Source organism: Meleagris gallopavo, chromosome 1 (genome assembly GCF_905368555.1).
Source record: "Meleagris gallopavo chromosome 1, MGAL_WU_HG_1.1, whole genome shotgun sequence".
Lineage (NCBI taxonomy): Eukaryota > Metazoa > Chordata > Aves > Galliformes > Phasianidae > Meleagris > Meleagris gallopavo.
The window spans coordinates 178110431-178134288 of NC_139404.1; the positions used below are offsets into that span (position 1 = coordinate 178110431).

Sequence of the window (23858 nt, forward strand, 5' to 3'; positions counted from 1 at the left end):
AGTAAAAAAAAAAAAAAATTCTAAGGATACTGCAAAGTTTTATGCTTAAAAAGACCAAGAATCTTCAAAAACTATTTCCACTCATGTGTGACCTACAATTACAGCATTTAACTGCCAGCTTTGTTTGTTTTTTAAAAGCAAGACACTTACAGTAGTAATAGTTTCAGCAGCTGCTACCATATCCGCAAGTCCAGCACTAACAATATGTTCTTCCAAGTCTTTCAGCATGGGCTCTATCCCGTTTGGAACTTTATCCATCAATGAAAACATTAAATGCAATTCTGAAAGATACAAATACTGATAAAGTCACTGGTCAAAAACCTTTCTCAAAAAAAGAACAAGAACAAAACACAGAATTGCTGCACTTTTACTTAAAGATATCTCAAGTAGGAAACTGTGTAAGGAACAGATACTTCAGTTAATCTATTAAGAAGTAAAAATGCTTTGAAGACTATTGGGCCTGGCCCCACAAGGATATTCCTCTAAAGTTGCAATGAAATATCTGTTGGAAGGTAATACTTACTTACGCACCTAATATAAAACTGAATTTAAAAATACAACGAAGTCAGCAGCAATTTCAATTAAATCCAGGTTCAGCATAAATGCCTTAACCCCCTGGCACAAATGGAGCTCTTTCAGCTGGAAGCCTGCAAGAGTTTGTGTATGAAATCATACGGGTTCAAGACTTCTCTTTCAAAATTAAATCCAAACAGAGCTCTCTTTGTATGTCTTCAAGTACAATCTATAATGTTGCATCTAAGTGTACCAAAGTCTCAGGCAGTTTAACTGACCAGGATAAACAGCATTTTCTCCTTTCTTTATCCCCACAGAGTTCTTCTGAAAGTTACCAGCTTGAAAACTTGAAAAACTCATACAGTTTATCTTCTTTTTGTGAAGTTATTTCAACATTACAAAAAAATTAATATGTACTGAGCCAGCAATAATCATTCCCAGAAAGCTGTTCACAGCAAAACACCTGGGCTAAAATAATTTTAGAGAGTCCACAGAGAGTTAGACTAAACATAGCCAAGCTCTCTGCTTAATGAAGGAGAACAAACTGGTTGTGGATTCCGAATCTTTTTTGGATGGAAAAAAGATGACAGATTTGCTTAGCTTCTCCACGTCACATCTACTGTAAAGGAAGCCAGAAGTAAGAGGCTCTGCTTATGTTTTCTCCTCTGCAATACTTCTGTCAGCAACATCTGCAGGATCCTATCACCGCAGAGGATGAAATGTTACTAACTTTTATATCCCAACAACTGCTGCAGAACCAAACAGGAAAGCCAAAAACCTCTCAGAACGTCACGGCACAAATTAAGGAATGAAAACCACCAACAATCTTCAAGAAAAGCTTGCACTGCAACTATGGACAACTTGGAATGGGCTAACCAATGGGATTTCAGAAATCAGGAAAAAGTAAAGTCAAAGTAGCCAGTGCAATTCAGATGTGCTGTAGGTGGTGGCAACACTGCACTACGCAGGGCAAATCCAAAAAGCTCACTCAACTTTCATTTGATCTTTTCATCTGTACTTTAAAACAAGGTGGGAGCAGGGAAGAGACATGAGAGAAGAAAAGGGTGAGAGAAGAAAAGATATATCAAAGGGCACTACTTTCTGTTTCTGTAAGACAGTGATGGTATGAATAAGCTGAAGGCAAAAAAAAAAAAGTCAGCGGTCTCTTGTAAAAGAATGTCTGAGGAAGACTTTAGAGTCTTCAAAGACTTCAAATCTAGAAGAAAAAGGAACATTTTAATGAAGCATTCCTCTCAGAATGCATGCATTATGAAAACAAAAGGTAAAAGAATATACTGTTGTTGTTGGAGGCAAGCAAACAACTTCCACAAAATTTAGGCCTCCCATCCTTAATTCTATAAGCAAACAAAAAGACACTAAAATGATTCTGAAGCATTTGCAAGTCATGACATCTTTGATACATTTTAGGCAGAAAATATTATGTGCTGCTTCCTTTGCAGGGCATGTAAATATCCAATATTTAACAAAACAGAGCATTTTACAGCAATGCCCAGCTCACAGCCACAAACCCAGCCCCTCTGTGTCCAATATTGATCAATAAAGATAAAAATTAAGAAGTTTTTTGAGGCAATTAACATCAGAAAGGCATATGCACAAGTGAAGAATATAGCAAAGGACACTATCAGACATATGTATATGTTACTATGTATAGTTCTAGTCTTTAGATGTTTAATCATCTGCACCTGCGTGCTTCACTACAGCTTTTTAAACAGCATAACTTAGGTCTAGGAAAAAAAAGGAAAAAAGGGAGAGATGCTTCAGCTCTTATACAGCAAACATAAACAGAAGTACTTTGTAACCAAGCAGCAATACTGGGCAGAGACAGCCAAAAGGAAAGAGGACTGTGGGAAAAATTCACCAAGTTTCTAAAGAAAAATGCCTTGGATACTGTAGATGAAATCTTCTGGACCTCTTCATTTAGATAAACCACCTGCATCTCCCAAAGGCTGTAACCTACCCTCACATGAAGCTGGTGGCTTTCTAGATTTAGCTTTGGATTACTGCCAGAAATCACTGCTACACAAGCAGATCAGCACGACATAGTTTTGAGGGCAAATATTCTCTGAAATGCTACCTTTAGAAATATTTCCTATACTATTTTAAGTTATAAAAAAAGAGTGTTTTCACATTTGCATCACATAGATACTAAAAAATACTGCCTGCAGGACACTGAGCCTTCAAAAAAGCAATTACCACGTGATTTTGGCTTGATTTATGACATTTTGAGGATTTGTCTAGTTCATTTTATCATACAGGATAACTCAAAACTTTTAAATACTAACCTCCCAATTTCTGGCAGCAGAGCTAAAATGCCTTTTGAAAACTTTTAAAAGGCACAGAGCTAACATGCAGTATTCAGTCACACACAATTGCAGAGATTTGGTTCACTGTCCTATTGATCCTGCAACATTAACCAGAATAAGAAAAATATCTCTGCTTTGCAGAAAAAAAGCTTTCAAAAGAGATGTTTCACTTTTTTTGGATGTGGGGGGCAAATGAGACAACATGACACTATGCACTTGAATTACTCAAATCAAGAAATGACACACATGCAAAATTAGTGAACACGAAGAAAATAAGCTGTAGGAAAAACAAGGAAAATAATTATAGATAAATATTAAATAAAAAGAGTAACGAAGTATTCATTTAATTCAAGTAAGATAAGAGCTGTTCAGACCTTCAAGTTAGGGTACTGTACCTACAGATTTCAGAAGTGTGACTAAAAAACACCACCAACAATCATTTCTGTGGGACAAGTTCCCCACACAGAGTAACATTCTATCCATGAGACACTGCCACTACCTATTAAAAACAGTAATTCGATCTACCAGCAGATCTATTTTTATGCAGTCAGCGCTGAGTTCATCCTGCACTGCTCCTGAGGCTTCACTTACTTTCTGTTTCATTTCGTTTGATCATGCCTTGGCATTCGGCTAAAATGGTCTCTTTAAAAGATGTCACCAGGGCATTGACGCAGCACTCCATTAGCTGAAACGTAGCAAACACAGAATTAGCTCATCTACCCTTAAAAGTCTCATCAGTCCCAAGTTTCCCATGACACAAAATCTAGACTGTTCTCAACATGTATGTTGTATAAAATAATTAATAATATAAAGCAATTCATTAATTCACAGAAGTAGGCGTGCTTTTAGGAAAGTCCATACATGAAACCTTATTTCTTTAAAATGTGTAGGTTAGTAAATGTGGTAAGAACACTTCTGAGCTAGCAACCAGCTTGATATTTCTACTGCCTTTTTCCCCTGAAGGGAGCCATCGCTTCTGGAACACCAACTACCCTACTTAGTTTCCAAGTACACATCCAAGAGCTAAGAATAGTTCTCATTCCAGCATACCCTATTTGGACCAGGCTGGGTGGCTTGAACACCACAGCTAGATCCAGCACAGAAACTGCTTGTACACGTCCCGACCATTTCTCTTTTATCAGCCTCTTTATGCAAGTTACAAGTTATAGCTATGCAAAATGAATGATTTACAGCTTAACACAAGACATAAAATAAATTTTCATCAACTGCAGTAAATTCAGATTTAAAGGGTATTTATTTAAAATAACCTGTTTCCTGAACTGATTCCAACATAGGCAATTATGAACTACTCACTGCAGTTAAATCTTCCTCCAGAGTCTGAACTGTGTGAAATATTGCTCAACTGGGGGGAAAGGGTCATGAGCAGAACATACTAAATGGCCATATTTCAGCCCAAGAGGAAATCTAGAACAGTTTTAATGAAATTTTCATTGCTCCTTCTGATTGCAGTGAGCAGTAACATTTTCAGGTACTCTAAATGAGCCTTGAGATGTCCTTCACTCACTAGACTGCAGTACTTATTTTCAAATATCCTCATCCCTGTTAAGCATAGAAAAAATCCTGACTCAAAATGAAAGAGCAAAAATACATTTGAATGAAACCCGCTCTTTAATTTGAACTTTAATCTACATTTACAATTAAAATATCTGTAGAAATTGTAAATTGCCAGATTATAAATACAGACTTTCACAAGAAAAGAATACAGTGGATAATTCTTAAAAAAGACTGTAACACACAGAAATGGCAACTCATGGCTAACAATAATATATATAACATAGGACATGGCAGTTTTTCTACACAATGTACTTACTGCTTCCACAGAGTTACATTCACGTCTTGTTTCTAAATATCGTAGTGCTCTTTTCTCTTCTTCCTTTAGTTTAGCATCTGCCTGTGCAGAAGTAGAACAGCCATCATTTTAAGCACCAACATTTCCAGGACAAAATTACAGCAGAATTTTTACTTACATATTTCATGTAATTCTGTACACCATTTTGTTGTAAATAAGAGGGAGCTTGTGTTCTATAAAACCTCTCCGTTGAATCCAAATATGCCTTTTCAAAGTTATCTCGATAAATCTGAAGTTTATCTTCAGGATTAGAACAAAGGTTAACTGCAAAAAGAAAGTCTAATCTTAATTCCTGGAAATTCGTGTGGCTAACAATACGCAAATCTCTCTCAGTGAAGTAAGTCTTGTATTTAAAGGTTGCAGTGAACAATTTGATGTATCCTGCAAAGGTACTCTGAATTCAAGGTAACCAATCGTCCAATCTTTGCTCCAAAAAGACTTAAATTAACTGCAGACAACCAGAAAAACAGGCTGCAAGGCTTTGAAGAAAAGGCAGGTAATGCTGAACAGAGGTTTTGTTTTGCAAAGAAGGAAAAAGAGTGGGAGTCTTAGATGCAGCCAGCCTAGTGCTTCTTCAAACTGCCTGAAGAATCAGAAACAGCATGGAAAGTTGCACATGCGTAAGGTTATTTCTGCAACCTTGAAACACCAAGCAGTTTGCTCCTTAAAAATACTGATTTTACAGAAAATGATACATAGCAAAATCACTTAGAAGTTAAAGATACTCTGAACATAATTTAATTGGTGGATCAATAATGACAAAATCCAAACAAAATGCTGAGATAATGATTCCAACCCTACCACCACATCTGTCAACTTCTACAATGAAAATTCAATTACTTCAGTAAGGAGGCAAAAGAGATCAGTCTGTGCAAAACATACCATATGATTCTCGAACTCCAATAACAAGCTGAGAGTCAAAAGCTTCTCCTAGTCTTTCAGCATGAACTAGCTTCATTGCACTGTCCTGAAGTCTATTTTTTATATTTGAAAATATGGATTCATTCCATGTATCTAGCATGAGCTGCATGTCAGGGAGAAAAGAAAATCCTGTCAGAAAGGTGCATGCAGATCTGAGTTTGTACAAAGAAATACAAGATATCAGAAACAGAAATAAAGCAAACGAGAATGCAGTTTTCAGGTTATATAACAACTTGCTCTTCCATGTTACAGAGGTAATATTCAGCTTATATGCTAAGCTTACTTTATAAAACTGGACAGCTAGGGGACGCAGTGATCACTTGATTCAGATACTACATCACTCTGTATTTTTCCTGCATTACTTCTATAGAGTTATTTCTGAATTTTACAGTTTTCACCAATCAGCCAAGTAACATTCCCAGCACCAGGATGTGTCAGGAGTTGCAATCCCAGGGGTACTTTTGAGTCAAACACAGTTGAGCATTTGGCAGGCTCAGTCTCCACAACAACTACAACTCAACATGGCACTTACATAAAGGAAAAAAAAAAAAAAGAAAAAAAGATGTTTTTGGATTGCATTTCTCCAACATGAAAGTTCAACATGCAAGCAAAGCATATTCATCATGTATCTTCAAACATGGCAATAACTACTCTGGATGCTCCTTAAGCACACCAATGATCAGTCTGCACTGACAGTGGAAAGGAGGTTTGAATTGTGAAACATACAGATTTGAGCTTTGCCTCACAGTTGTGAACAAGCTTACAAAAAATGAGATTAGGAAGACTTGATACTGCTGTAAGGCAAAGTGAATGGTAAGATTACGTGGGCCTCCATTCCTGCCTTGTACCTTTTAGATTTTAACACAGCAAGCACCTGATAAAAGACAGATATCCCTTTCAGAGTGTTAAGGTGGCCTTTCTTTATTCTAAATTCTCTATTTCCTCAATTTCAGCTAAACTTGCATTTTTCTATCTGTATTGCTTAAAACATTGCAATGTTTTAAAAACAAAGCTTTATTTGATTATGCTTCCTCAATTACTTTTTCATTATCTTAACATCATTAATATGCATATTATAGTTGTACTGTATGATTACAGAATGGGTTTACGAGAGCTAAAATGAGTAACAAATGGAGAAGAAAACAGACAGAATGTCAACCAACGTCAAAGGCACAGCTTTGTCATGGTCAAGCTGTTTTTAGACATTGTGGATAAAAAATAATTTAATGGAGATATTTGAAGCAAAATACGCAGATCATTTTGTGCGAGTACATACAGAACTTCCCAAGAATGGGAAAAGTTTTCAAAGGTGCTTTGTAGAAACTTATGGGAAATGATGCCAGGTAATTGCTTTCAGCAGTAAGTATGAAATAAGATAGTTTGGAGACTGGGTTTTGATGACTCAATCATGACATGGCCTTAACTGAACTGCATGTGAGAGACAGACATCAGTTTCAGTCCTGAACAGTATCTGAACTGGTAGTCACCAGTATCTTATTATTTTCCCTGCCCCACCTTGCCTTTTCTTTCATCTCTTAGTCTCCTGCCACACAGCAGAGTTCAAGTCTGCCACATCTTGGAGAGCCTACTGAGATCACATGCTTTTTCTAACAAACAATGAAAACAAAAAAGATAACTTGAGGTGGTGATCTCTTTCTGTTGCTGTTCCTGCTTCTTTTCCTTCTAAAAGTACAGCAGATTACATGTCACAACAGGTGGCTGGGAAAATAAAGTCACCCTAGGTAGCCCATTTGAGCTCATTTATTCTTCCTGTCCATATCAGGAAAGTTAAAATGATCTTCAATACAAAGGAAAGACTGCTAACGAAACTGTATTTCGCTATCTATACTTTCTGTGATGCAAAACGATAACAAATTGAACTGAAGAGCTTACCACTCTACAACTGATACACTTTGTTTTCCTGGTAGCAAAAGATAAAAGCAATTTCAAGGACGTTTATTTATGGGACTCAGAACACTAAGAGCTCTGCACTCAAAACCCCTACACATTCCTTACCATTCTGATTTAGAGCCAGAGAATGGTTTGTGCCGGAACCGACCAAAAAGACAACCTAGTTCCTGCCATGGGCAAGGACACCTTCCACCAGACCAGGCTGCTAAAATCCCACCTACTGGCCTCCAACACCTCCAGGGATGGGGCATCTACAGCTCTCTAGGCAGCCTGTGCTTCCCAATATGAAGTCTAAACCCCCTCTCTTAGTTTCAAGGCGATTGATCACCACATTCCCTGACCTCTTCAACATGAAACAATGTATGAAATAAGATTTTGCCTGTACAAAACTTTTATTGCTGTGACTGACAGCCCGTAGGAAATACAGGAAACTTTGAGATCAACAGCTGTATTTAACTTGAGATGACAGTGTTCATCTATAAAAGACAGAGATGTGCCCCAGTTAAGATCCTGCCCTAGGGAAATAAACTAGGAGTAGAAACTACTCACTTGTGTAAATGGAGGTGAGTATACTATAACAAATGTAAGTATATAAAGAGTAGAGGTGAGTTTACAATTGCCCCTCCACCAGGATTTAAATTAAAAAACAAACAAACAAACAATTTATTACATAAAAAATTAATCAATCAATCAAACAAAAACTTTAAAAACCCTAATAAGCCGTTTTAATCACTTCAACAAAACCATCAACAGCCAAAGCAAAACTAGAGGTAAGTTGCCACAGAGATGAAAATGAAAGTTTCACACGTGTTTTAACCCTCACACTGAAGCAAAGCGATACATCAAATAACATCCTTGGTGCAATTTCATCTTCAGCTACAGAGTACCTTCCTAGCCTTATCCAAGGCAGAACAGAGCGTGCAGCAGAACTCTTGAACACCTATCACTTACCTTTCGGACAATACTGTCTTCTACATTAGATTTCTTGTTGCTGCCCTGTTTGCCCATTAAAGTGATCTCTAACTGACAAAAAGGCTTGGGCAAAATATCACACTGTGTGAAGAACTTGCGCCACTCCACTATGTATGCTTTTAGCAAAGCTGTATCATCTTGATGACTCAGCACTCTCTGGAGGAGGGGAAAGAAGAGGAGGTAATTTATAAACAGACAAACAAAGGTACGTTGACTTTGCTTATACTGAAAATACAAAATAAACAGTTACAGCAGAATGTCTACATACGTAAGTGCCAATTAGTTTAGAGCAGTGGTTATCAGCCCATGGCACATGGACCTTCTCTAAACAGTAAAAGGTAACAGCAATGAAGTTGTCAGTATGTTTCCAACTGAATCACTTTTTGTTAAGCTATTTGCAAGCCAAAAAGCTTATAACCTCTGGACCTATTGGCCTGTATTAGCAGCTACAAAAGGGCACCAACCTGTAAGGATTGTGTTATATTACGCAGAGCAGTAAAGTTCAATTTAATGCATTTACAAGCCTCTCATTAGGCCCAGACAGCTAGTTAACTTGTGTATTTTAGTAATGCCTGGGAGCACTGCACAGTGCCTATCGTAAGGCCTAAAGCGATGCCTCTAAAACAACAGCCCACACAGACCATACTGAAGGCCCAGCTCAGCACAGCATTTATGCATGTGTGCTACCAGGCTGAAGGGACTGAAATAAAAGAAATCAATATGTAGATAAGGCTTCAAGCATAAGAAATTGCTTTCCTTTGAACAAAGCTGCAGTGGTGTAAATCTCTTCACTAAAGAAAGATTTTAAAGACATTTTTCTTCTTCCCAAACCTTTATAATGTAATTTATTAAAGAAGTAATTATAAAATTAAAAAAAAATAAAATCTTGCTGCATCTTTTGCTACACATTTTAAAAACAGAAGCTTCCCTTGAATCTACTGATGACTTCAACTATTTGTGGGGAGTCCATAAAACTAGACAGCAAATCTTGCTGAGCCAACAGAACAGATGTTTCTAATATGCCATACATTGGATGTATTTTAAAGCCATTGATGAATACGTCAGCACACCACTGAAGCCAGACAAAAAGTATTTTCCAGGCAGTAATTTCTTATAGCAAATTTTGCCTCAAGAAATGTTCAAGTGGAAGAAGATTCCGTAAGTACTGCTGGACAAACAAAAATAGTGCTTTAAAAAAAACAACACTGCCTACAATGAAACAATGAGCACAACAAATGCTCAAGGCTGTCTTCTGTTTTTCAAGAGAAGTTCACGTAGTAATTACAATTTCTGGAATATCACAGCATTTCAGGCAAAAAAGAATTGCATTTAGACCCAAAGAAAGTCAGAACTGTTCGGTTATTTTTTCTAATAATACGAATAGAAGTCATGAAATGTTAAGAACTTACTGCTTGTGCTTGCTTAATAAAATCAAGGATATCTTCCTTCAGAGCCTGATGGATTTTTGCTGGACCTTTGTCATCCCACAGGCAAACTGCATGCACGTCTCTAGAAAACAATTTATTCACCTTTTAGTAACAATCACTCAAACCTTAATGCTCTGATGTATGAGGCAGAAGCAGTCATAATTTTAGCATATATAAGAAGAAAAAAATATATGCATTTTGTTTATCAGTTAAAAAAAAGTAAGTGGTGAGACTGCACAACACAAACAGGAAAACGTGTTTGGAGAAGAAATTGAAGCTTTGAGAAAGTGCAGGAAGCAGTAACAGCAACCTGACTAGGAAAGGATTGTGATGAAGAAGGAGGTTTAAAGAACACGTAGAAGTCAATTCTGCTTTCACCGCCTATCCAATAATCCCACTGCATTAAGGACAACTTTTTAAAGCTTTTCTTTGACAAAGATGGAAATTACATGCCAACAGAAGCACTGCTACTCAGCCCGCAGTCATTCTGCAATACTCTAAGATGCAGCATTCACTCAAAGTTCCACAATCCATGCACTACAACATCCTTCCACTGCAAAGGAAAGCAACTTTGCTTTTGAGAGATTTGAGATTGGGTAATTTCAAGATTTAACTAGCTTAATAAGATCATAAACATTTCATGACAGTGGAAGCACGTTAAAGTGCAGCTCAACTGCAGAAAAGCTCCCAAGTAGCATCACAGAGCAAAATGCTACTGATCAATTTCAATCAACATTCAAACACGTTCCTGTTTTTCCTAGCTGACAATTCAGCAAGTGTAACTTAACTTCTATTTCTTTTTTATATTAAAGACTAAAAAAGGCAAGTTAAACTCCTCAACTGTATCATCATATATAATGTGGCCTACCAAGCTTTTTTAAACTCATTACCTCCCTCTGTATTTTCTTCCTCCTTTCAACAATAAGGCCAAGCCTTTGCAGGTAAGTAACTACATAATCTACAGGACGGCTTTGTTCCTATTAATTCAACACAGCTATTCCAATACAAAAGCAACTTTATTAGTTTAACTGAAAAGACAAAATGTGCACGATAAAAAGCTCCTTTTATACAGAACAAGAGTGCTGGCCAAGAATTTACAAAGGTCTCGCTAACCTGTGGGACTCACATAGATTTCACAGACAAAAAAAGTGTTAATGAACTTAGAATGCCATCAGTTGTTCAAAACCAAAGTAAAAAGCAGTGCTGGAAGATTATACACAAAGCTCAGGTAGAAGACACATCTTTCACACTTTTCTTAAAAAGCTTAACAAAATCACTGTCCAAAAATAGGAACCTAGAGGAGCAGGCTCCTTTCCTTCAATGTACTCAATTTTGCCATAAAGGCACTTAAGTATGATCCAACAATTCAGCAAACCAGCAAAACAATAAAGGAAAAATTTCAATACTCATGTAGAATTACTGACCTAATTATAAAAAAAAAATGAAAGCAATGACTCAGAACTGAATTTGTAACTTAACTACGCCATGTTTCTGGCAACTACTATGGCTGTGACATCATGAGATATTAAAACTCATTACATGATAAACTACCTTTCTGTTTGGTTGGCAGAAAAGCATGACAGGTGCAGTAAGATGGCTCTAAGAAGAATCACTGCACTGTTCTTACTGAAAAGAGCAATAAAGATGCAGTCTGGAAGACAAATCATTTCCAATTAAACAAAATTTAGTGAGTGATTTTAAAAAGCAGAGGAAGAAAGTGCAGCACTAAGAACTGAAGTATTTGAGGGAAAACAACTCCATGTTAAGACAAAGGTAATTTTAAATAAACTTTTGATACGTAGGTTGTAACTCACTTCCTTCCACCTGACAAAGGTGACATGATGTATTTTAAGAAAAAAAAAAATCAGCAACAGGAAGTAAATTCAGGATTTTTGGAAGGAGGAAAATGCAGTGATGCTTTTACCTCGAGAGAGCAATCTGCTTCCCTTAGATTTTTAGAAAGTACAACGATGCAAGGAATGTCTGAAAAATGTTATATGTGCTATTCAATTATTCAAATTATACCAGTTTATCTGCATCATCCTTTCACTTCAGCAGCGTTTTTAAGTTACTTTAGAAGAAAAGCATTTGAATCGGAATAATGAACTGCCCTCAAGAACTTACTGCCCAAGCAGCAAACAACAGTGTCTCTCTAACAAAACCTTTGTGAGCAGGTGGAAAGCTTATTTACTACCATTGGCTGAAGGCAAATCTCCGCTGTTCTTCCTTCACCTTATCTGCAAAGATCTGAATCCCAGTAAAACAGTACTTCTGTATATTTATTCTGAAGTAGGCACACCTAATAAAGTATAAGCTAGCACTTCTCTCCTGTGTGCTCTCATCTCATCTGCACGGTCTGACTTCTCTATCAGCAGAACCACAAATATCCCTACTGCAGAGAAGGATGCAGGATGCTGAAGAAGTACTTACGAGAACAGATCAAACCACTGCTGTTTCGTGACAGACTCCTGACGAAGAAGTTTCAGAACGATAGGGCGCATGAAATCCCATTTGTCTTCAAATTGAAGCGAACCTTTATTCTACAAGGAAGAAAGTAATGTACTGTTAGTAAAATAAATTATTATTAGGAATTACCTTTAAGAACTGCAGTTTCTATGGTTAGCACAAAAACACCTTCTTGTCAGAGCTATCTCAGACAACCTGGTGTTTGAGAAACAACCCTAAAGCCGAACAAAGCTTTTTGCAGTAAGTGTTATTTCCAAAAGCAGCAAAGCAGCTAACCAACTTCTTCCTTAACGCACCGCACCAGTTACAGCACAGCACGTTCTGGAAAATGTCCTTCACCTGTGAGTGCAGTTATACACGGACAACCTGAGTGCCACTCAGTCGCACCGCTGCAGCCAAGATACACAACAACAGCCACAAGGCACAGCTGCAAAGCTGGCTGGAATAAATGACTGCAACCAAAGCAGCGGCGAGGAGCCAGGAGTACCTGTGGGTGCTGCCACGTACCTTCTTCTCTACTGGGCGTCTGGCACGAACAGCACAAAGAGGAGGGAAATAGAGGAACGTGGGAGCTGCTGTATCACAGCCCCCTCCTACGGCTTAACTGCCCCCAGGCAATTAGCCGACATTACAGTTGGTGCAATTAAGAATAATTTGTGCCAAAAAAATCTAATCCCAGGTGAATTTTTTCAAACTCACTATATCATTGAAGAGGAAAGCTAAAGAATGCAAGAACTTCCATCTCATTCTGACTGTCCCAAAAAACCTCATTCACTGTAGTATACAGGCAGACTGCCATTACTGGAAAAACAGAACAAAACCATTTTAAGAGAGAAACGAGTTGTAAACCTTGTAAACCTATTTGCTTAGTGCTCCACATCTTAAAAAGAAAATCTGCAATTAAAAAGATGAGTTGGTTGGGAGCTGTGACAGGAGGCTGTTGGTTATCTCCACTGCTAAGTTTACTTTTGAACAGGTCATTGTCTTGGCTAGTCATACTACATGTGACACAATTCACTTCAAACACAGCACATAATAAAGTCCAACTATTTGAAATTCTGACAAGCACGCTGTTCTCTACTAGCAGCTCTTCAGACAAATAAGCAGAAGCAGCATGCCACGTTCTTGAAGTCATCTCCTTCTGAATAACATGTACGTGGAAATTTAAAAATACATTTGTTGTTTAATATTCAGAATAAGCACAGTTCAGAACCTGTATGCCCTGCAGCTCACGTCTCAGCTTTATGTGATTAAGGTGCAGCAGGTACCACAGTAACTGTAGCAGCACCATCTCACCACTGCAATGGCTACAGAACAAGAGTCTCAAGCAAGCAGCCCCTGTCCAAGTTCAGAATCCTTTCAACATGTAAGAAAATATTGTACATTGCTTGTGAAATTCAGAGATGGTTTTGCCCACTAGTATCTTCCCCTGTAAAAAAAAATAATTTGAGTGCCTCATCTTTGAACACCCAAGAGCAGAACACACGCTGCCCCAGATAGGCCTGGCTTTACAGTTACTTCCCAAACTCTGATGGCTTTCTCTCATCTTCCCTATTCCTCAGAAAGTGATTAGCCTCTTCCTGCAGACATCTCTGTTCCCAGTCCCTCTTTGCAGGTTAAAAAACTTGAAAGACGAGCTGCTGTAGAGTTACAAGTTCCAGAAAAGGCATTATCAAATGAATAAAACCAGCTTCCTCCAAAGTTTCCCTTTGGAGCAGAGCTTCAGATCCCATACGTTTTCTGGTAGAGGTAAAAAGCCTGTGGTGCAGTTCAGCCCTGAGCACAACAGAAGACAAAACAATAAAAATGAATGCTATACCTTTGCCAGCGTTTCACTGTAAAACATGGATGAAGAAAACCTGTGTTTGCATGAATCTGTGAGATTTATACCCCAACTTCCCAGCACACACTAAGAATCATAGAATGGTTTGGGTTGGAAGGGACCTCAGGGACCACACAGTTCCAAGCCCTGCACAGGCAGGGACACTTCCTTCTACACCAGGCTGCTTACAGCCCCATCCAGCCCAGCCTTGAGCCACAGCTCCAAGTGAAGGTAAGCAGGAAGGCAAGCGGCACCTCTAACTAAAAGTTACACCACACACTTCTCTGAAAGCACAAATGAGGACCAATGGCCATACCCTGGCTAAGTCACCACTCCTGGAGTTTAAAATTTAGTGCTGTGAAAAATACCTCCACTTGTGTGTTTCAGAAGTCACTTTACTGAATGTACTCACAGAGATTTAAAGCTCCGTTTTAACACAACTTCACTTGAGAAGTATGTGCTGTCACTGCTATATTGAAATGTATACTACAGCTTTACTCTTCCTATTCCTCTCTTCAATGAATAAACACTTATATACAACATTTCACAATGGCAGGCAAAAAATCTCCCAGACTGTGTTGGTAGATATTATGTAGAATTAGTAAAATAACACAAATAATGCAAACAGAGCAGTTCCACCAACAGCTCTCCTGACTTGGGTCCTACCGCGTAACACAAACCTCCTCTCCATAACTGCAAGCAAGGTGAAGAGAAGCACAGCAGAAGCAGGTAAGGAGTATGGAGTGAGAGCCTAAATAAATGTGGAACACACCAGCAGCCAGCCTGGGGATGAGGAGAGCGAGGTCCCCAGGCCAGGCAGGTCCCAGCAGCCTCCAGCAGTCTCCGTGCTGCTGTCCCTCTCTACTTTGAAACATTCACTTGGCCGCTCGATGCTTTTTACTGTGTACACTCAGTATTTTAGGCCACACAGAACTGCAGTTCTGATCTGCATCAGATGCACTGCACAGTACTGTGAAAAAGCAGCATCCTCCATCACCGAGCACATTTCAATACGTCTATGCTTTTACTGCTGAGCTGTTTTCAGACACTGTATTAAGGCTAATTCAAAAGGGATCAGGTCCTAGCCTACAGTAAGCAAGAGAATTCCCATTCTGATTCCTCTCTGCTACTAGCAGCTCTAAATATCAGTGAGATGATCATAGCAAAGTCACTACACAAAGCAGAAAGACAGCCGTGGGGAAAGCTGCTGCGTAACTAAGTGGAATGCAGCATTCACCACAAGCTGCTCTAATTGGAAATAGGCAGGATAAACTAAACATATCTGGAGATATTTTCTTTAAGTTGAAGAACTAGAAAACTGCAGAAATGTTTCCATCTTTAAGTGGCAGAGCAACAAGACCCACAAAACACAGCTGAAACAAACAAAAGGTAGATCATGGTTCTCACTTAAGCCTACGGCAAACCTGCTACTTGCTTTGCTGCTTCCCCCCTAACACCAGGCTCAGACTGCAATTCAACTTGCTTGCACCAACTTCTGCATTTGCTGCCACCTCCAGCAGCTCCAATAAGGCCTACAGAAGCATCGAGACCTGCTCACGTGGGTACAGCTACAGCTTTCCTTTGCGCTGCGATAAGCTGAGCTGCTTTCTGTTCCAGGAGCTGCAGAGAAACCCGTGTGCCTTCACATCACAAATCGTCACCGCAAAGCCAACAGCTGACACTCCAACACACACCCTGAGAAATTAATTTACCTTTCTCAATTATGAAAACTGCGCTAGCACAGCCGAAGTGATGCCCTGTGAAGTGATGAGAGGCTATCAGGTATTGATTCAGCCAGGATTCATTACTAGAATAAGAAAGGAGTATTTCACTTCATTTTCTCAAGCATGCAGAAGGTTGAGAGAAGATGGGGAAAAGCAGAGAACTCTCAGTTCCTGTTTATCCTAGCGAAACTGAGACCCACCTAAACCTGACATGGGTTAGATTATTGTTAGGGTTTTGTTGTTTTGTTTTTAATGCCAAACAATCTTGTATGTTTTTACTCTGCAGAGGACAGTGCTTTCTTTTGAATTGCATTTCAGTCAGCATAAGGCACTGTCAATTGGCAAAAACCTGCAATCAACAGCTCGCTGCAATGGGAGCACACTGAGCATCACAGCTGGGGAACAAAAGCCCTTATCTAGTCACAATTATCTTATTGGTTTAGTGTGTCATTATAAACAAAGTCAAATCACTGTATGACCTTCTCTTTCACGAGGTAGCAGTCATAGTTCATTGTCTTTAGAAAACTCCCTAATTAGTAAGATATATGGCTTAGAAAATACTCCCAGGTGCTCTAAACACCTATGGAGCATTTTTCCAGAAACACACTGTGCACGTGTATCTTTCTGTCCATTTAAAACACTAATGATTTAAAGGCCAACTGCAGAGATGTCACTACACCAACAAAACGGCTTCAGATCAGTGAAAGCCATCTCACAAAAGCAGGGCCTTTGACTCTATTTGCACTTACTGTACACTTATTCTTTCAAAACAGCTGAAGAGGAATGCTGACAGATCTCACAGGCCTGTTTCTTCTAGCTACTATAAGCTACACAGCCACGTCTTGTCAGAGCACATGTTGGCCTTTCCTGAGATCCTCAGAAGTACTGCAAAGCAGTGGACTAAAGCAGAACTGCCTGAGCTTTGTCCAAGCTCTAGAACAATGCTCTCCTAAAGAAATCCCATTTTGTCTCTATAGCTCTGAGTGGGACATAAAGCTTTTCTCCAGCAGCCCTGAATTCTTCCATTTGAGATTTTTAGTTCAGTCTTATCAGCTTTAATATCTAGCTAACCAGTTACTGGGAAGGGGGAAGAAGGTAATTGAATGAGGGAGGGAAGATTTAGGTTGGACGTCAGGGGGAAGTTCTTTACAGAGAGAGTGGAGAGGTGCTGGAACAGGCTGCCCAGAGAGGCTGTGGATACCCCGTCCCTGGAGGTGTTCAAGGCCAGACTGGATGGGGCCCTGGGCAGCCTGGTCTAATATTAAATGGGGAGGTTGGTGGCCCTGCATGTGGCAGAGGGGTTGGAGATTCATGATCCTCGAGGTCCCTTCCAACCTGGCCACTCTGTGAATGAAAATTCATTTTATACATGTCAGTTTCAATAATTTTTTTATATATATGAGCATGTGTGTATGCTTTTGTGCTTATTTTTAGAAGTGAAACCTTTTTTGGATACGAGGAAGACATGAGGCTATTGATTATTTATTTTTTCTTCTCACTGAAGAAAAAATCTCACTGCTTCAGGGCAAACCCATACACCCAGCATAGGTCTGGTAGCTGAAATGCCAGCAGCACTTCTTCAGAACCATATAGAAGTATAACACGTAGAACTGGCCACACGTATACTTCTACATATACGTCCATTTTATACCGCTTACTGATAGAAGTAACCAAACCTGGCAGCCTTCTGAAGGCCTCACACCCCAATCAGGCTGATGTCCCAAAGCACACCAGGAGCAGCTATGCGGGGCAGGCCGGCTCCGGGCATGCCGACACAGCCCTGGAGGCTACACAGGGCCGGGTCCCCGAGCACACCGCACTTTCAAGAGGCGCAGCCCCGGGCCGGGCACGGCCCGTCACAGCCACAACTCCTGTGCAAACTTGGCTCGCCTAGGGGTGACTGACATATGCCACCAAACACCGGGAAGGAGCCTGCTAACATCTGAGCCCATAACAGAGCCGATTAAAGGCCTCGAGGAGTTTTTCCTTCGCAGCAAAGCGCAATTAGCAAAAAGAAAACGCCAGAACGCGCCGACAACCCGACGGCCGACACCTGCTCGCGGCGAAGGCGTTCCCCAACTCTTTGTTCAACTCACAACTCTTTTCCTGCACCGCGGGGTTCCCCGAAATAAACAAAGGCCCGACCCCGTCCGGCAGCGCGGCGCGGCTCCCCGCGCGGGCTGCGTGAGCCGTGAGCGGGAGGCCACGACCGGCCGGGCCCCACGCCGAGGCCGGGCCGCCCGCTCTGCCCGGGGCGCAGCGCCGCGGCCTGCCCGTGCCGCCTCCCGCAGGCCCGGCCGGCGCGGGGCAGCCCCGGAGCCCGGCCCCGGCCGCCTCACCCCGCGCGCGGGCCCCGCTCTCACCTTTAAGAGATTAGACGTCGCCATGATCCCCCCCCCCGCGAGGCCTCCCCGCCGACGGCGGCTCCTCTCCCCGGGCTGGGCTCGGCTCGGCTCTCCCCCGGCCGCCGCCGCTTTACATGGCCGCGGGCCGCCCGCCCGCCCGGCCCGACCCGCGGCGGCGGCAGTAGCAGCGGCCGCGGCTCCGGGTTCCCCTGCCCGGAGGCGAGGCCGGCACCGTGCTCGGGGCGCTCGGCGGCGCGACCGGCTGGCTCCTCCGCACGCAGCCGCCCCTCAGAGCCTCATGGCGGCGTCCGCCCAGGAGGCGCTCGGCAGCAGCCCCGGCTCCATGGAAGGGGCCGGCCCACATGATGCGGCGCCGCCGAGCCGGCCCCGCCGCCGAGCGCGGAGGGAGGCCCGCGCGGGAGCTCCGCCTGCAGCGCCCCCTGGCGGCCGCCTCCGCGAGAGCAGCCCGATCTGAAGGCGCTCGGGGGGTGGTCGCTTTTCTTCGTGAACGCTTTTGACTTCACGGTTTTTCTGTTCAATAAGACTCGTATGGTTTTAGGCACCTTCTGGGTGGGGTTTTTCAGCGTGTGGCTATAGGAGACATAATTTTAGTTTTCTTTTTAAAAAGGTATCCTTCATCCAAAACGTTTAAAGAAAACGTTTCAATTTTCCTCTGACCTCAGGATTCCTGTTATCCCAGCCCTGCCACCAGCGCACCATGTGCAGCAGCACCCACCCTCCCGTGCACAGAGGCAGGTGCTTGGATGGTTGTGGCCCCGCTGTACCAAAGCGCGGCTGATGTTGTTCCTCTCCACCTAGCAGAAGTTGGAAAGAGAACTGGACAGGCTTGAAAAGTTGATCTACAGTGAGGTCAACAAGGCCAAGTGCAAAGTGCTGCACCTGGATCAGGGACATCCTAGATAGGAGTACAGACTGGGAGAAGTACTCATTGACAGCAGCTCTGTGGAGAAGGACTTGGGGATCCTGGTGGACAAAAAGCTGCACATGATCCAGCAGTGTGTGCTCACAGCCCAAAAGGCCACCAGCATCCCGGGCTGCATCAGCAGAGGGGTGGCAGCAGGAGGGGGCGGGGGGAGACTGTCTTCTACTCTGTCCTTGTGAAGCCCCATCTGGAATATTACTCTTGGGCCCTGGGGGACTCGGTACAGGAAGGATGTGGGGCTGTTGGATCGGGTCCAGAGGAGAGCCACAGAGATGATCAGAGGGCTGGAGCACCTCTCCTGTGAAGAAAAATTGAGGGATTTGGGCTTGTTTAGCTTGGAGAAGACAAGGCTCCGGGGAGACCTCATTGCGGCCTTCCAGTACTTGAGGGGAGCTCATACGTTGTAGGAAGACTGATTTTTCACATGGGAGGATAGCAAGAGAATAAGAGGGAATGGCTTTAAACTAAAAAAAGGAGAGATTTAGGTTAATTGTCTGAAGAAATTTTTTACTCAGAGTGTGGTGAGGCACTGACATGGGCTGACCAGAGAGCTGCAGGTGCCCCATCCCTGGAGGCGTTCAGTGCCAGGTTGGATGGGACTATGGGCAGCCTTAGTTGGTGGGTGGCAACCAGCCCATGGTGGGGGGTTAGAACTGGATGGGCTTTAAGGTTTCTTCTAACCCTTCTAACATTCTGAGCATGTTCCAGTGTTTGACCACTCTCACAGTGGTCATTTTTTCCTACTGCCCTGTCTGAACCTCCCCTGGTGCAGCTCTGTGCTCTCAGAAGCAGAGCACTACACCTCCCTCTGCTTCCCCTGCTCAGGGGACTGCAGGGAGCATTGAGATCACTACTTGGCCTCCTCTTCTCTAGACTGGACACATGAATGTCCTCAGCCTCTCCTCAACAGCACATGCCTCCAGCCCTGTTACCTGTTGTGTTACCCACCTCTGGATGCATTCGAGCACTTTAACATCCTTTTCATATTGTGGAGTCCAGTACCGCACGCAATACTCAAGGTGAGGCCACACCAGCACTAAATATAGCAGGAGAATCACCTCTTCTGACCAGCTGGCCATGTTATGTTTAATGACCCCCAAAAGGTGGTTTGTCCTGTGGCTGCCAGGGAACACTGCTGGCTTGTGCTGAGCTACTGCCACCAGCACCCCTAGGTACCTTCTTGCTAAGCTGCTCCCCAGCGACTCTGCTCCAGTCTGCCAGTGTCCGGTGTTATCCATCCTGGGTGCAGCACCCAGCATTTTCCTTTGTTGAACTTTGTGCCATTGCTGATTATCCAATGGCCCCAGTCTATCCAAATCCTTCTAAAAGGCCTCTTGTCCCTCCTCCATTCCTTCATTTCTATCATTTTTTTTTCTCAGCTACCACGAGAAACACTGATGACTTTCTAATTATCTATCTGGAAGGGCAGTGGCATAATAAGAGGCTCACAGCCACCACTGGGGTCAGTGCGAGCAGTACACAGGGCAAGAAGTGCCTTAGATACAGCCTTAGACATCAAGCACTGGGTCAGCATCTCTCCTGGCTTCTAACAACTACAGCTCTGTTCTCTAAGGCGTCTACCTCTCATGAGGAAATGGGGAGGATAGTGCTTTCTGAGCCTTTTCTGGGGCATACAGTGAAGGTTATGATTTGAAGATAAATTTGTACTGTAAGGCATAGAGACCCTAAGGCGTTAGCTCTATAGAAAAGCTATAAGAAAACATTCAACAAATCTGTGCTCTCTGAAAATTTAGGTAATGTTGACTAAATAAGGCCTGCAGCCTTATTAAATTAATAAATAGCCTAATTAAGGCCTTCTGTTAACTGAGAAGTAACACAGAGGTACTGGAAAGTTTCTTATTTGACAAAGTTTCCAGTTTCAGAATGTTTCCATTAGTCTTTGATTTTTTGTTCTTTGCTGTTATATAGAATAAATATAACTTTCATTAAAGTATATATGCGATATTCATTGTATACATGAAGCATGAAATTATACAATTGTATGTATCGTATATATGAAATAATACAGATGGAAGTGTATTACACACTGTCCATTGTGTACATATTCCACAGCAGTGCTGATATTAAGAGGTCTCTGGCAAGGTCAGTAGAAAGTGTGCATTGTATGTGTGCATCAGCCACAGCATGAGTACTGCTTTACAGGTACCTATGTCTGTGAACCAGAGAAGCTGAGATACAGGCAGGTATTCTGTAGGCTGTGACATGGAGGCAGACATTTCTGGCCACTACTCCATGAACTGGCTTATTCTCTTTTCCTCAAGCTCTTTTATAATGAGACTGTTTCCAATTATTTGAGATTTGGTTTTCCTTTCAGTTTTTATCACTTCTCTTAATTTTTAAGTACATGCTTGGTAATAATGCCACTGTTTGGTGATGTTTTTCAACTGTTTTGTGAAAGAAATCAAATCATTTACCCAGAAAAAAAAAAAAGAACCAAACAAAAAAAACCCCACAGAAATATGCCAGAAATAGTACTCCATAGAGAACTTCCTCTTGGTTCTCTTTGATGCAAAGCTTAGAGTACAAAACCACGATGCAAATCACTAGGATTTCATAACTGCATATTTTGCTTAGATGGCGTTTGAGCTGAATGAATTTGGGCTGTTCCATAGCACTAAGTTTTAAAGTGATTTATTCCATAATGCTACTTGTCTGTTATAAAACATACAAGGCCAAGATGTCCTTCATTGTATTATTTACCCCCGCTTATTTATTTTTTAAAGCTATGTTTGTTAAGGAGATCTTAGGTTGCCCAAGGAGGTTGTGGATGCTCCATCCCTGGAGGCATTCAAGGCCAGGCTGGATGGACTCTGGGCAGCCTGGTCTGGTGGTTGGCGACCCTGCACATAGCAGGGGGAGTGAAACTGGATGATCATTGTGGTTCTTTTCAACCCATCATATCCTATGATAAGCTATGATATGATCTTTAAGTCCAGCCTTAGCAGGGTGTCTAGATGGAAACAGAAAGCTCAACGGTGTGACAGGGGCTGGGGCATGGGCAGGAACCTGCTATTCCTCTCCCACTTCCCTTTCCATCCACCATCCTGATGGATTTCTCCATGTTTGCACTTTTAATGCAAACTTACTTACACAAAAATATAAGTACATATGACACAACAGCATGGTCTTGTTTGTTGCAGGCAACCTTAGAAGTCCTACAGCCACTGCAGTAACATTCATGCGGTTGGTCTGGAAGGAGCGGTGATGAAAGCAGCGAGTACAAGTATTGAACATTGTACTCTGCCCTGATACGCTCCCATGCAGTAGCTGTGAGTGGTGCCAGCCTAGGAATAAAGAACATTTGAACAACACTCGAACAAGTGATTTTGAACAACTTGATCTGTAACTGACGGTAGGAAAAATTCTTTGTTCAGAGTGCAGTGAAGCACTGGCACAGCTGCCCAGAGAATCTGTGAATGCCCATCCCTGGAGGTGCTCAGTGCCAGGTAGGATGGGGATCTGGGCAGCCTGAGCTTGGGGAGGACAGCATTGTCCATAGCAGAGGGCTGGAGGTAGGTCTTCAAGGTCCCCCCCAACTGAAGCCATTCTATGATTTTATGACAACTAAGAAGCTCTGAGACAAGGGGAGAACAGTTCTTCTAACTGATATTAAAAATAATGATTATTTCATTTCACATGCCTTACACAATGATAGCTTTTTCTTTTCTTTTTTTTTTTTTTTTCCCCCTAAAGATCTGTACATTATTTTCTGGGAAATAAAGACATCTCTGAGCCTCATGGTTTTGCTTCGTGGCATTTTAGTGCCACTTTGGGGCAGTTTGAAAGTTAAAAGTGTTATATAATCTTATCTCATTTGCTTTAATTCTGCTGCAAATGGACTATTACTACATTGTGAGGGTAATGAAGATATTAGTTTATGATTAGTATACAGTGCTACAATGGTCTACAGCTTTATATATTTTGCATGGATTGTAAAATATGGAGTGAATGACATTTAATCCAAGAGCTATTTGTGGGTTCAGAATGATTTGCTAGTGATAGCTCACTAAGATTTGGCTGATCAGTGAAATGAATAACCTGCATAATATCCTTGATGGCTTGTAGTGAATTGAGCCCAGGGGCAAACCTGCTGACTCTGAGCTGCATCAGAGAGAAATACGCACTGCTATGCTCCCATCTAATTCCCTGAAACATATTTTCTTCTAATTTTCACTTAGTCTACAATGGAAATAAGCATTTGATGGGTGATTAGTCAGTTTTATTCTCCTCTCCACTCAAACTAGATCTGCTCAATAGGGATAATAGATCTTACATTCTTTCCTTCAGCAGGAAAGTGTCATTGACTGGTGCAGTGGACAGTCACGATCCTTAGCTTGACCTATGCCATGGCAGTCTCTGAAGACAGCTCCTTTAAAGTGGTGAGGACAGACAGACACCTGCTCCCGTAGCTGAAAAAAGAAGTACTGTTGGTGACCAAACTTTTTACATGGAATTTCCTCTGTGTTTCTACTTTAATAATGAAGGGAACACTTTTATTTCTGGTGTTTACTATTTGGGCTTCATGTCACCCTTTCAGCTGATTACAATAGCATTCTGGAAAAATTGCCTGCCTTGTGGGAGTTGAGATGTTTACTGTTG

At 41.7% G+C, this 23858-nt stretch overlaps 1 protein-coding gene across 1 annotated transcript in view; it reads right to left on the bottom strand.

The window, feature by feature from the left end:
• CUL5 (cullin 5) overlaps window positions 1-18726 on the bottom strand; it is a 31886-nt gene extending 13160 nt beyond the window's left edge. Inside the window, exons 1-9 of the mRNA XM_085216255.1 lie at window positions 18314-18726; window positions 12369-12478; window positions 9921-10020; window positions 8491-8667; window positions 5590-5731; window positions 4826-4971; window positions 4669-4749; window positions 3429-3522; window positions 151-281 (exon numbers count right to left, since the gene is read on the bottom strand). Coding sequence (XP_085072381.1) covers window positions 151-281; window positions 3429-3522; window positions 4669-4749; window positions 4826-4971; window positions 5590-5731; window positions 8491-8667; window positions 9921-10020; window positions 12369-12478; window positions 18314-18337 — 1005 coding nt within the window. The 5' untranslated portion in view covers window positions 18338-18726. The remainder of the gene's footprint in view (window positions 1-150; window positions 282-3428; window positions 3523-4668; window positions 4750-4825; window positions 4972-5589; window positions 5732-8490; window positions 8668-9920; window positions 10021-12368; window positions 12479-18313) is intronic.
• Window positions 18727-23858: the final 5132 nt, after the last annotated feature.